We start from the raw sequence: 13315 nt of genomic DNA, 5'->3' as shown, positions 1-13315 counted from the left end.
AATGGCAGTCTGTAATATCTAAAAAAAATGGTCCTTGGCTATCCTACTTAGGTCCTTTTCACACTGGGACGAGAGTATTTCAGTATCTGTTCTGCTTCCCATGTTTGCAGGAGTTTCATACTTGCAAGGTAGTGATGGGATGCAGTACTGATGTTTTTCCATGGTATCCTTGATTTCCCCCCCTGTGGACATACCCTGATTTTACTTTGAAGCCGCAGCTAAGTGGCATCTGCCCTGATTAATGTCAGTGTGGACTCTATACTCCCTTTCAGCTTCTCTTCTCCCCCCTCCTTTTCCCCCAGAGCTGATTGGTCTGTGTGGAATTAACCCCTCCCACCCGCCTCAGCTCTCTGAACTCCTTTTCCACCATTTTTATCAATAAAGCAAGGCAAGGGTCATAAGGCTGCTTCTTCGTTGGCTTCCTTCCTTCCAGGTATGCAAGCACTCTCTTATTTTTTTTTCAAAGCCAGGAATGATTCTTAATGTTGCTACTTATTCCCTGCTAGCTTTAAAAGCCAAGAAAGGGTTAAATGGCTGCTTTTCCCTTCCTCTCTTGAGGGTATGCGCACACTGTCTCTTTTTCAAAGCCAGGAATGAGTTGTAATGATTGCTGTGTTGTAACATTACTGCTAATTTCCCCTGACTTTAAAAGCCAGGAAAGGGTTAAATGGCTGCTTTCCCTTCCCTCCCGGAATCTTCTGTTAATGCAAAAAAACCCCAAGCATTTTGTACAGCTGTTTGCAAAACAAAGCGGCCAAGAGGGGATGAAGCAGTGGCATTTTAACTCTTTTCTGGCGAGGCTTTAAAAAAAATAAGAGTGGAACAAGCATGAAAAGTACATTTTCCTCCAGAACTCTGCCACCAATTGCCTCTCCAGTTGACACAGGACAGCCCAATCAGCAAATACGGGGTGGGGGGTGGGGTGGGGTGGAGGTCCAACAGTGCAACATTACTACTCCTACTCAAAGTTTAAAAAAAGTGTGACATGAATTGCAAAGCCCCGAAAGCCCGAAACTGCACCAAGGTTTCAAAACTTGTCTAAAGTGAAAAACAAGACACCAAATCAAAACTGCCTCAGACAATGTAGAACGTGGGGGTGCCATGCCAAAGCCATTGCGATCACGGCGAATGCTCATAAATGGTGGTTTAAACTGTAAGTGCAAAAAGGGTCATAGAGCTGGAGAAGATCAGAGGTGACAGTGAGGAGAGAGTGACTGGGCAGATCTGTAAGACACAGGTTACTAATGAGCAAAGTAACGTACAGACCTTGCTACCAAAGGGGATAATGCTCATAAGCTTGTCTTGAAAAGTAATTTTATATCAATTGCTGGTTTGGGGGGGATGGGGTTTGATCTGATTCTATGTAAGTGTAATGAGTATAATGGGAAGAACTGGTGTGCAAGCAATGTTACTTCAAAATCATTGCATCTGCACAGTATAGGCCAACAGAGCTGTTCCACGTGGCCAGAAGCTTGTTGGGATTAGGGATCCCAGATCCCCCAGTGAGGATAGGAGATCCCCTGCTTCCACTCTCTTCCCCCCCACCTCCACTCACCTGGCCAGCAAGGGGGAAGGCGTGGGAACAGGCCTCCCAGGCACACTCCCAGGACAGTGCAATGACATCACCTGGAAGTGACATCACTGGAAGTTATGTCATTGTGCCAGTGGGGGAAGCATGCATTCAAAGAACACACATGAGAGACAAGGAGAAGGTGAGTGCCAGGTGTCCCCCTCCTGCCAGGAGGGTAAAGGGACCTGGAAACCCTAGTTGGGATCTGACCTGCAAGAGGAGGTGGACTGTTCATTGTAACCATTTCATAGTGCTTTCATAGTTCCAAATTGGACTCTACATTAGCAGTGACGGGTGGAGGTGGTGCCAGGGTGCCAACTTGTCCAGTTGTTTGGGATACTTTTCTGTTTATTCAGTCTTGTTTGGGATACTCCTTCTGTTTATTCAGACCAGATCTTTGGAGGATTGAGGCCTACAACCTGCTTGTATAAGCCTTGCTCTTCCTGGCTACTTAAATCTGCTAGGGTAGGGGGGATGGCTAACTGGGTCTAAGGTAGTTAATGCCTCCTTGACAGAAGGGATGATCACTTCTAAAAAGCATACCCTGGACACAGGAGATTTCAACTACTGACAGCATTTCCAGCAAACGTGGAAATAATGGGCCGCACCAGGGGCTGATGGGCTGCACTAGGGCACAACCCTGGTACAACCCACTGGTTTCAGGTCATACCAGAAATGATGGAATTGCTAGGGGACACAGGTGTGCAGCTGCTCATTTTGCCCATGTGCCTGAGGTCTTTTCCCAATGCCTTTCCCCACCTGCTGGCCAGGTGAGCAGTAAGCTGGGGACAGGAGCTCCTCTGCCCCCAGCTGGGGGCTGGCAACCTTAATTATCAACCAGTCTCAAATGTTCCATTCCTGGTAGATGACCTGTGCTGGGATATAGATAGAGGGAGTGTGACTCTAATGATTCTTCTGGACTTCTCAGTTGGTTTCAATACCATCAGTCATGGTATCCTTCTGGACTGCCTTTCTGGGCTGGGATTGGGAGGCATGATTCTGCTGTGGTTCTGGTCCTACCTGGATTGTATGTTTCAGAAGGTGGTGCTCGGGGGCTGCTGCTCAGCCCCTTGGCCTTTGGCTTATGGGGTCCTGCAAAGTTCCATCTTATCCCCTATGCTCTTTAATGTCTACATGAAACTGCTGGGTGAGGTCATCAGGAGATTTGGGCTGGGTTGTCATGAATATGCAGGTGACATTCAGCTTTATCTCACACTTCCAGCTGATCCTAGGGAGGTTGTAGAAATCCTGGACTGGTGTCTGGAGGCAGTTTTGAAGTGGATGTAGTCTTAAAAATTGAAGCTTAACTTTGACAAGACAGAAGTGCTACTTGTAAGCAGAAGATCTGACCTGGGATTTCAGGTGTCACTTGTTCTGGATGGGCCTATGTTTCCCTTGAAGGAACAAGTTTGTAGTTTGAGGTTCTCTTGGATCCAGGAGTACTGCTTGGATGAGTTAGTGGCAGCTGTATACCTTTTACCAGCTTCATCTGGTTAGCCTTTCCCAGGCAGAAAAGATATGGCCACTGTAGTGCATATTCTGGTTACATCTAGAGTAGATTACTGCAATGCACTGTATGTGAGGCTGTCCTTGAGCAGTATTCAAAATTGGTGCAAAATGTTCAAGTCAAGGTGTTGATTGGAGTGGGCTGTAAAGACCATATCACTCCAGTCTTGGTTCATCTACACTGGCTCCCAATTTGTTTCCAGGCACAATTCAAGATGCTGGTGTTGACCTTCAAAGCCTTATATGGGATCAACATATCTGATGGACTGTTTGCTCCCTTACAATCCTACTTAACCTCCACTTTCTGAGATTAGACGGGTGGCAACCCAGAAGAAGACCTTCTCAGTCACGGCAGCAAAACTCTGGAACTCTCTCCCTAGGGAGACTCATCTGTCCCCTTCTGTTGCCATCTTCCACCAGTGGGTGAAGACTTTGTTTCATTTGGGATTCCCGTTTTGTCTGGGAACAATAACGTTTTAATTATTTTAAATGTTTTAATTGTTGTTTTTATGTCTTTATATGTTTTTCACTCTAGTTTAACTGTTAACGATGTGTTGTTGTTGCTTTGGTTGGTTTTAATCATTTTAAAATGTGACTTTATTATGCATATTTTAATGTGTTAGCTTTCTTGGTGGCCCATGAGTCCAGAAAGGAGGGATATAAATTTTGTTAAATAATAAAACAAATGCCTTCTGTTTGATTGCTATACTCCATACTCTGTTTCTCTCTCCTCCCTTCTTAATATTGCTGCATTTGGGTGCTTTCTGTACTTTCCTCCCTGGTTGGCTTACATTCAGTATTGGAGCTGGGCTGCAAGAAAGACGGTGAAAGCATTGGAGAGCTATGAGTGCATAGAATGGGTCAGAGTTTGGTTCTCCTTGCCCGTTTTTGTTCAACCTCATCCTCTGAACAGGTGGACTTATTCATAGGGACTATTACATGTTATTTTGCCCTCTACCTGTTCTTCTAGGGGAATGTTCCAAACTATCTACTTCTGCTCGCTCTGCAATTGGCAGAAATTTAATTGGCAGGTGCACAGTACAGCCCCTGAGTATTTCATCCCACTTTTGTGGAAAATAGAAATGTTGTAGCAGAAAATCTGTTTGCCATGGAAACCAGAGGAAATGAATAAAGATAAGATTAAAGAATGAATATGTATAACAACTATAATACAGGGAAAAAGAATAAAAATGTTTAAAACTTAAAAGGAACCAAAAACAAGAAAAAAAGTAAATTTTCCCTGCAGACAAAGCCCCAAATAGCTGTAAATGATCTATACTATAGAGTTAGTACAGAGAACTGGTATACTCTATATACATAGATTTTTAGTGCATGCTTTATAGACTGTATTATTATGTGGAAGAGAGGCCAGTTCTCAGATCCCAGTTTTTAGACCCTTTAGTTATACATATTGCCCAGCAACGTGTATAGAGTATGGCAGGATTAGGAAAGATATGATGCAACATTTCCTCAAGATACTACAATATGTCATCAATGCAGAGGAGGCTTGGTTGGCAGCAGCTTTGCAGGGCAAAAGGATACCTAACTCAGAAATCTGGAAAGGAAGAGAAAAACATTTTCATATGATAGCCCTGCACAGATTTTCAAAGTCTTGTGTTACCATTTTTTAGCCATGGTAAATAAGATGGGCAAGGAACAGAGACATTTCCTGGAGATGAGTGAGGCCAGCAAACAAACTGATCAAATGTCCCATTGCACTGTATTCCTGCAATAGAAAGAGAGAATATACATTTTTAGCTTTTATTAACTGATCATCAGGGCATGCCCTAAGTATTAAATATACTGTATTTACTTCTGTGATAACCCAGCAGGTTTGCGTTTAAGTTCATATCTTCAGAGAAGTGTACAGCTGGATCACATGACATTCTATGCCCACACTGAATGAGCCTATTCTATATGAAGCGTATCAATCACTATTGTTGTACAGATCCAAACAATAACTTACATGAGCGTTTCAGATAGAGATGAGTATTTTTTAGGCTGAAATCTTTACAACCAACAGGTTAGATCTCACTAGTGTTTTCACTCAGCCGTGCCCAATTCCTCATCCTATAGGGATGCTAACCTCCACATGGGAAAATCCTACTAGAGGCTGCCACGGGTATATGCTCACAACCAAAATGGACCGATGGTCCCCATGGGATACAATCAACCCAGTAAGACCAATATAGAAAATTCTCAATTACCGCTTTATAAAGTGCAAAGTGCTCATGTAGTGAATTTCATATACAGTATACCCAAACTGCATCAACTTTCAAATACAATAGATAAATATATACAGAACAAATACAGAATAAATATGAATATCAGAATAAATATGAATATCAAATATTCATATTTGATATATCAAATATTCAACAATCCTCAATAAGTACTCCTAATATATCCCTGGTCTTGTGCTCTTGCTCCAAACAACCCGATAGTAAGTCTTTCGGTAGACAGCTGTGTGCAATGTTGTTCCAAAGGTGTGTACCAATTCAAGCACACCTTGCTTATATTATTCACACCATACCGAACATTCGTGTAGATTGTATGTAGGCGCTTCACTATGCATTAACAGTTTGGCAAGTAAATAAAGGGTAAGTAGTAATAAACGTAAACTGTGTCCAGTTTATTCCTCTTTGTTCCCAACCAGCTATTTTGCGACTCCACACTATCCACGTTCCCACAATTGGGGGGGGGGGGGAAGGGTCAGGGAAGACTGCCCCAAAGTCATCCTGATGGGCTGCTAGCTTTACTCCTGTTTCACACTCTTTATCATGGAGCTTGAGCTTTTCTAGAATTATGACTGATCTTCAAACCACAGCATTTAATTCCTCTGGAGAAAATGGCTGCTTTGGAGAGTGGACTCTACAGCATTGTGTCCCTGTTAAGCTCCTTCCCTCCAAACTCCTAAGACTCTGCCCCCAAATCTCCAGGAATTCTACTACACAGAGTTGGCAAACCTTCTAAATTGCTTTTGTCAATACAGTTTCCATGATCTCCAGCAAAGCCTTTTTTGCAGGAAAGGGGACACTGTTTTACTTTTTCACCAGCAGAAAAGCTGGCTAGATGTAACTGAAGGTTCTCACAAACACACAAACTGAACAAATTTGCAACTCAGCATAATGAAATGAGCTAGCGAAACAAGCACAACATACCAAAAGAATGCACTGGTTAACCACAGGGCTCATTTTGAGGGGGAACACTCCAGAATGCCGTTCCGGCAGTTCCCCCAACAGGTTATGTGTCAGGTGGCCCTGCCCATCTGACTTTTGGCCATTTGGGGCCGTTTCGGCCTCGGTTGGGGCCAAAACGGCTTGGATCGGGGCTGAAACACCGACCTGATCCTGGCCATTTCGGCCCTGATCCAGGCCCCAAAGGGCCCAAAATGGTCACTTTGGGGCATTTTGGGCCCATTTCTGCCAGGATCAGTGTCAAAACGGCCAGGAGTGGGTTGGTGCCAGACAGGGGAAGCCTCCTCTGCCTGGCACCGACCCAATCCAGGCCATTTCAGCCCTGATCCGGGCCCAAAGGAGCCCCAAATGGCCACTTTGGGTTATTTTTGGCCCATTTCTGTTGGAATCAGGGCCGAAATGGCTGGTATCAGGTTGGTGCTGGGTGGGGGAAGCCTCCCCTACCCAGCACCAATCCAGTCCCAGCCGTTTTGGCCCCAAAATGGGCCCAAAATGGTCATTTTCAGCCACTTTTTGGCCTATTTCCAATGGGATTGAGGCCAAAACGGCCAGGATCAGGTCGGTGCCAGGCAAAGGAGGGTTCCCCCACCCACCACTGACCTGGTCTTAGCTGTTTCAGCCCCAATCTGGGCCCTACCGGCCCAAAATGGCCATTCTGGGCCCATTTCTGCTGGGATCGGGGCCAGAACAGCTGGGATTGGGTCTGTGCTGGGTGGGGAAACCCTCCCCTGGGGAAACCCTCCCCTGCCCAGTACTGACCTGGTCCAGGCTGTTTCGGTCCTGATCTGGGCCTAAACAGGCCCCAAATGCCTGTTTTTGGGCATTTGGGGCCCGTTTTGGCCCGGATCAGGGCCAAAACCACCAGGATTGGGTTGGTGCCTGGTGGGGGACCCCTCCCCTGCCCAGCACTGACCTGATCTCAGCAGTTTTGGGCCCAATCCAGGCAAAAACGTGCCCAAAATGGCCATTTTGAGTCATTTTGGGCCCTTTTCAGCCTGGATTGGGGCCAAACCGGCCCTGATCGGGCCACATCCAGGTGGGTGAACACTCCCCCATCTGACAGCAGCCAAATCCTGACCATTTTGGGCCAGATCAAATCAATTATGCTAATGACACACTTCCGGTGATGTCAAGGGACGTGGTATATGCTAATGTGTTATTCTGAGTTATGCTGATGAGCTCCTGCAGCTCTTTTTTTATGAAATGACCCCTGGTTAACCATGTCACATTTTGTCTTGCCACATATCAACAGGAAACAAATGAAGATAAGTGAGAGAAAATGAATCAAGATGTTCTCAAGACGCAAAGAGGTTAGTTTAAAAGTTTAAAAATGAATAACAATAATCATCAGCATTCAAATAACCCTCAGAAGTTATCATCTTGGTCAGGCAACATACCCACAGGAAATAAACCAAAATGAGTGAGAAAAAATTAATCAGGAAGATCTCAAGAGAGCACAGTTTTAGTCAAATGATTCAGAATCTAATAATAATAATTAGCATTTATATATAAGAATAATCTCTATAACATCCAGATACATGTTATTATTACCCAATAATACAGATTGAAGTGAGGCAGATAGAATAGTGTTTTGCCTAAGGCCATTTAGTGAAGCTGTTGGCTGAGATTATATTTGAACCAGAGCTTGTCTGTAACATTCCACCCTCAGTCATTAGCTGAGTTGCTGTGATGTCATAGAATTTTCAAAAACTTATTCACTGCCCACAATAAAAATATGATCAATAGATATTTCTGTAAGAAGAATGAAAAACAAAGTTGGCCAGAGAAAAACTATCACACAAAGACAGCTTTGCAGGCAGAGTTTTTAACAGCCATACAGCTCAAGTGCCAAACTGTAGATGGGAAATGGTTGGGCGGAGAACTACATGTATTTATTCATATGTAAAGTGAGGAATAGGAGTCTCTCTCTTTTTACAGAAGTTGCACATATGGGTGAGGAGGAATACTAAACCTGCCTTTTGCTCAGGTCATTCTCCTATATTGTTTTATGCATCTGCATTTCAGAGGTGGGCTAGGAAACAATTCAAACAAAGCACAGCCCACACTCCATTATCTATTAAAATAGACCTTAAATCCTCAGAGTCAAGCTACAAGTGACGCATGACACAGGTTGGACACTTGTCAGCTTCCCTCAAGTTTTGATGGGAAATGTAGGCATCCTGGTCTTGCAGCTGTAATGGAGAGCCAAGCTGTAAAACCAGGACACCTACATTTCCCATCAAAACTTGAGGGAAGCTGACAAGTGTCCAACCTGTGTCAGGCATCACTTGTAGCTTGGCTCTCAGTTTATGTATGAAAAGCTAGATATGTGAATCCCACTATCATGTGAAGAAGGTCCAGGAAATAGGAAAGTCAAGGGACAGAGACCTCCAGAGGCAGGTCCTGCCTCAGGTGTTTATACAAAAGAGAAGTGGTGGCAGTAGAACAGAATCTGAGAAGATGGCTAGGTGGAGGAGGCTGGAAGCAGAGGCCAAAATAAAAGGGATAGAAGGGAGCTCAGTGGACAATGGAGAATAGAGAAAAAGATCATGCAGGAATAAGTCACAGAATGGCCTGTGCTGGGAAGTTGAGAGGGACTGATAGTATGGCTTAAGAAAATGTGACAGAGAGTGGAACACAGTTTTGAAGGAATGATGAGTAGAATGTTAGAAGAAGGGACTGGCAATGTCTCTTGCTCAGGCCTTTAGGGTTGCCAGCCTCCAGGTAGTGGCTGGAGATCTCCTGGAATCACAACTGGTCTCCAGGCCACAGAGATCAGTTCACCTGGAGAAAATGGCTACTTTGGGGGGATGGACTCTATGGAATTATGCCATGCCAAGGTCCTTTCCCTCCCCAAACCCCACTTTCTCCAGGTTTCACCCCCAAGATCTCCAGGAATTTCCCAACCTGGAACTGGCAACCCTACCTTTAGGACTGCCAGCAGAGAAGAAGGAAGGCAACAACCATAGAGTCAGTTAGATAGATAGGTTCCTATCAGTCTCCTTCCCGCCAGGGGAACTTCCTTCCTTCCCTTCTCTCTCACTTCTTCCCTGCATGCACCAGGGGAGGCAGCATGGTGTCTCCTCCTGACAGAGATGGCCTACTTTCAATCTAAAGCCATCCTAGCTAGTTAGATCAGTAGCTAGTTCTTTCTCTCCACTAAACTTATGTAAATACATTTCTTTAGATAAATAAACAATCATAGGTTCTCTAACTTGGATGAGAGCTTTCTATGTGCAGTTTGTTTAGTTAACGTGCCTTAATTAGAATCCAATACTTGCCCTTCAAGTGTCATTCACCACTTGTAGCTTGGCCCATAGAGTCAAAAGAAGGAAGGACAAATAGAAAACAGGACTACCTCATATAGGGCTTATTGATAGGAAGGCTTATATGCTGTGGCAGAAAGAAAGTGAGAAATCAAGGAGCTTTTGAGACTAGAGTGATGTGCTGAACCTGGGAAAACTTCACATTAACCAGTCCATTGTCAGAGAAATGCTGGTGAAAAACATCTTCAGTAAATAATCATGCCCATGGTTTGATACAGAATTGAGAGAATGCCTGCAATCCAAAGCACTGACCATATCAGAACAGCCACCTTGGATTATTAATTTACAGAGACTGTGCCTGCCCTGTCACCCTGTCAGGATTTGCTACACTCCCACTTAAAGTTATTCAGCGAATGTGAGAACACAGGACAGTCCCACGCTAACACTGCTGGCAAGAGTGCTGAAACACTTCATCAGCATCCAGGTCACACTAATTTGCAGGACCATGAGGTGTAGGAACATGGCTGACAGTAGAATCCGTAGATCTGCCATTTATCACAGCTAAGGATCTACTTTGTGATTAAAAGCTGTGAAAGTATCTTAATACGGGCTAATGGGTTTTGCAGATGTGTCCAGAAGTGCCAGAAAAATGTGAACTTCCTAAATAGATAGGTTAGCCCCCAAATTAATTTTTATACCTTCGCTTGGATCCTTTAATGGTTCAAACAGCAATTCATCCTCTGAATTGGTGTTAGTCCAATGTCAGAAGATATGATTTGAGGGAAATATAAGTAGAGCTAAAGAAATACAGTTTCTCGAACACAATAACCGAATTTCAGAATGTGTATATTTGGTTGCTGTGTCCATGGCATGAGGGTAGAGCTACACATAAACGCAATGTGCCGCCACTACCCATAATGGCGCTATTGTATTTAATTCCCTCTCACCCTGTGAGGGGGCAATTTATTTATGTCCTAAGGGCAAAGTATTACACATTTGGCACAGTATTGCACATTTCCTCTTCTCTGCCTTTCAAAATTAACTGCTGGTATGGAATAATGAATACCTCATGATATCTGAACATAGATTGGCTGCTGTAGAGTACACATTATAGCAAATGAAAGTGGAGGATTCAATATGTCATTGCCATTTTTGGCGGCAACCACCACGTGCTTAATGTAGTTCTGTTCTGAGATCTTTCAAACAGAAGCTCATTTTAACAATGTAATTATTCATATCATTTGACATGGAAACGACCAAAGTTTATATTGATGGAATTAAGCCAGTGAAAATCAAAGAAGACACTTCTTGTACGTGTGTGAGGGGGGAACCTATGCAGTCTCTTTGAAGATCAATGGTTGTCCCTGGTGGAAATCCTGAGTTTATTTAAGGCAACATCAGGTGCATGAATGTCATTAGAATTGTGGTGCCATGGAACCTTGAGTCGATTTAAGTCAGTGGGATTTTTGCCACCAATTTAGGTAAGCTGTCTTATATACATCTAAAAACGAGAACTGTAACTCATACTAGCATGTATCCAAGCACAGAATTATGAAGACACAATGGCATATCACTATAGAACCTACACTTTGTTCTTGGCCCTGTTCCTGAAGGCACTGCTAACCCTCCAGACACAAGTTTTTGGAAGTTCAGTGGTCTACAGAGAGAACAGGATACAGGGAAGTCCTGGTCAACAAAGTCCACAGAAGGCTGGATATACCACACTGACTATATTCAAACCTTACAATCAAATGCTGGTTTGTTTAGTGATCTTGGTTTATTCTCAGGTTTCTACATTTGCTTCCTCTGTCACTTGATTGTTGTCTGAAAGAAACTGCAGGTTGTTGCGATGATCAAACTCGGGTGGTTTCCCCCCCCTACAAACTGGGGTTATAAACCTGGCTTAACCAAATGGGGACATCATAACAAACTGTAGTTTTTTTCAAGTGGGGAATCAGTTTTGGCTTTGTGTGTGATGGAATGAGGGAAGGAAAGAGTGTGTGAACCCGTGAATAAACCTGACTCATTTTTATCAGGAAGAAACCAGAGTACTGAATGCAATTGATTTGATGTATTGTCGAAGGCTTTCATGGCCGGAGAACGATGGTTGTTGTGGGTTTTCTGGGCTGTATTGCCGTGGTCTTGGCATTGTAGTTCCTGACGTTTCGCCAGCAGCTGTGGCTGGCATCTTCAGAGGTGTAGCACCAAAAGACAGAGATCTCTGTGACACTGAGAGATCTCTGTCTTTTGGTGCTACACCTCTGAAGATGCCAGCCACAGCTGCTGGCGAAACGTCAGGAACTACAATGCCAAGACCACGGCAATACAGCCCGGAAAACCCACAACAACCATTGCAATTGATTTGGTTTGGTCTGCTGTTCCCTCAATAACTTTTATAAGCCTCCTACCTGTTTGCGTGCCTTTATATGTTTATGTGGCTATATTTTTATGTGTTAATATTATGTTTTATTTGTTTTAAATATTTCATATTTTACATACTATATATATATATTTGAATATTAAGTACTTTTTAATGTTTGAAATATTTTGATGTTCGCTGCCTTGGGAACCCTGAATTGGGTGAAAAGTTGACATAGAATTTTTTTAAAAAAAATTATTTTGTGGGTTTTGATAGGTTTATGCAGTTTTGTAGTTTATATTTTTGTTATTGTAATATTTTTGTTATTGTATATTTTTGTTATTCCGATCCTATGAGTGGCTGAATGGTAGGGAATAAATATAGCAATGTGTATTCAGCCATTCTATGTATGGAATGCAGAGTTTTCTTTCCTTTTTCTTTAGATCTGCAACATCTTCTGACTCCCAGAAATATTAGTCCTAGGGTTGCAAGACCAGTGTGGACAGCAGTGGCGCCAGGGTTTTTGGCGCCCGCAGCCAGCCGGCTGGTGGGCCAGGCACGCACACGCACCAGCCTGCATGATGATGTCACGTGTGACATCATCATGGGCGCGTGTGCGCCACCAGCCTGATTGCTGTGGCGGGCAGCTGGGATGGCGTGCCGGTGGCCTCCCAGCTCTCCCGCTCGGTTGCCCTGCGCTGCCTCAGATGCCTGCCTGCGGCTGCTGCGCCCAGCCGGGGACGTGTGCTGGCGGCGGCGCGGCGCGGGAGGGCTAGGAGGCTGCAGCTCCATGGCGTGCGCTTCTGCCCCCCGCGCCTCCTCCGGTGCCCCCTCTGGCACCCCGCACCCTGAGGTTACCGCCTACCTGGCCTCAATGTGTGTGCCGGCCCTGAGTGTGGAGACATCACTGCACTGATGGGGGTGGGCAGTGAGGAAGGAATGGGGTGGGGAAAAATCGCTTTTCTGCAATCACAGTTTTGCAGAGGAAAAGGGTCGATTTCATCCCCTTGTTCTTCCACACTCTAGCCCACTGACCTGGCTGTTCTTTTGCACAGGTCCCACAATATCAGGATTCATGAATGATCATTTAGGGAGTTAGAAGGGGCTGCAGGAATGGAAAGACAAGCAGGAAAATTCTGTGCGCCTTTTGTGCACAGATGGTTAGCCACATCTCTTAGTAAACAACAAATAACTAGAAAGCTGAAACAATTCACATCGATGGATTTTGACAGAGAATGACTTTGATTCGGTCTATGTGTGTCAGTCAATTTTTGCTTCAAAATTTGATGGGCTTCTAAAAAGTGAATTACAAAATCAAAAATTTAAAACAAAGAAAAAGTACAGTTTAATCTGACAGGCAGGAACTCTGGCATGTCAGAATAATTTATTAGCCTTGAGACACCGAGGAGAAATGCAC

The 13315-nt window shown here is 44.1% G+C and overlaps 1 protein-coding gene across 1 annotated transcript in view; it reads right to left on the bottom strand.

The window, feature by feature from the left end:
- Window positions 1–13315, bottom strand: part of GLP2R (glucagon like peptide 2 receptor) — a 55817-nt gene that overhangs the window by 29280 nt on the left and 13222 nt on the right. The window contains exon 3 of the mRNA XM_054978056.1: window positions 4698–4802. Coding sequence (XP_054834031.1) covers window positions 4698–4802 — 105 coding nt within the window. The remainder of the gene's footprint in view (window positions 1–4697; window positions 4803–13315) is intronic.

Source organism: Eublepharis macularius, chromosome 4 (genome assembly GCF_028583425.1).
Source record: "Eublepharis macularius isolate TG4126 chromosome 4, MPM_Emac_v1.0, whole genome shotgun sequence".
NCBI lineage: Eukaryota > Metazoa > Chordata > Lepidosauria > Squamata > Eublepharidae > Eublepharis > Eublepharis macularius.
This window is presented reverse-complemented; position numbering and strand designations above follow the sequence as displayed.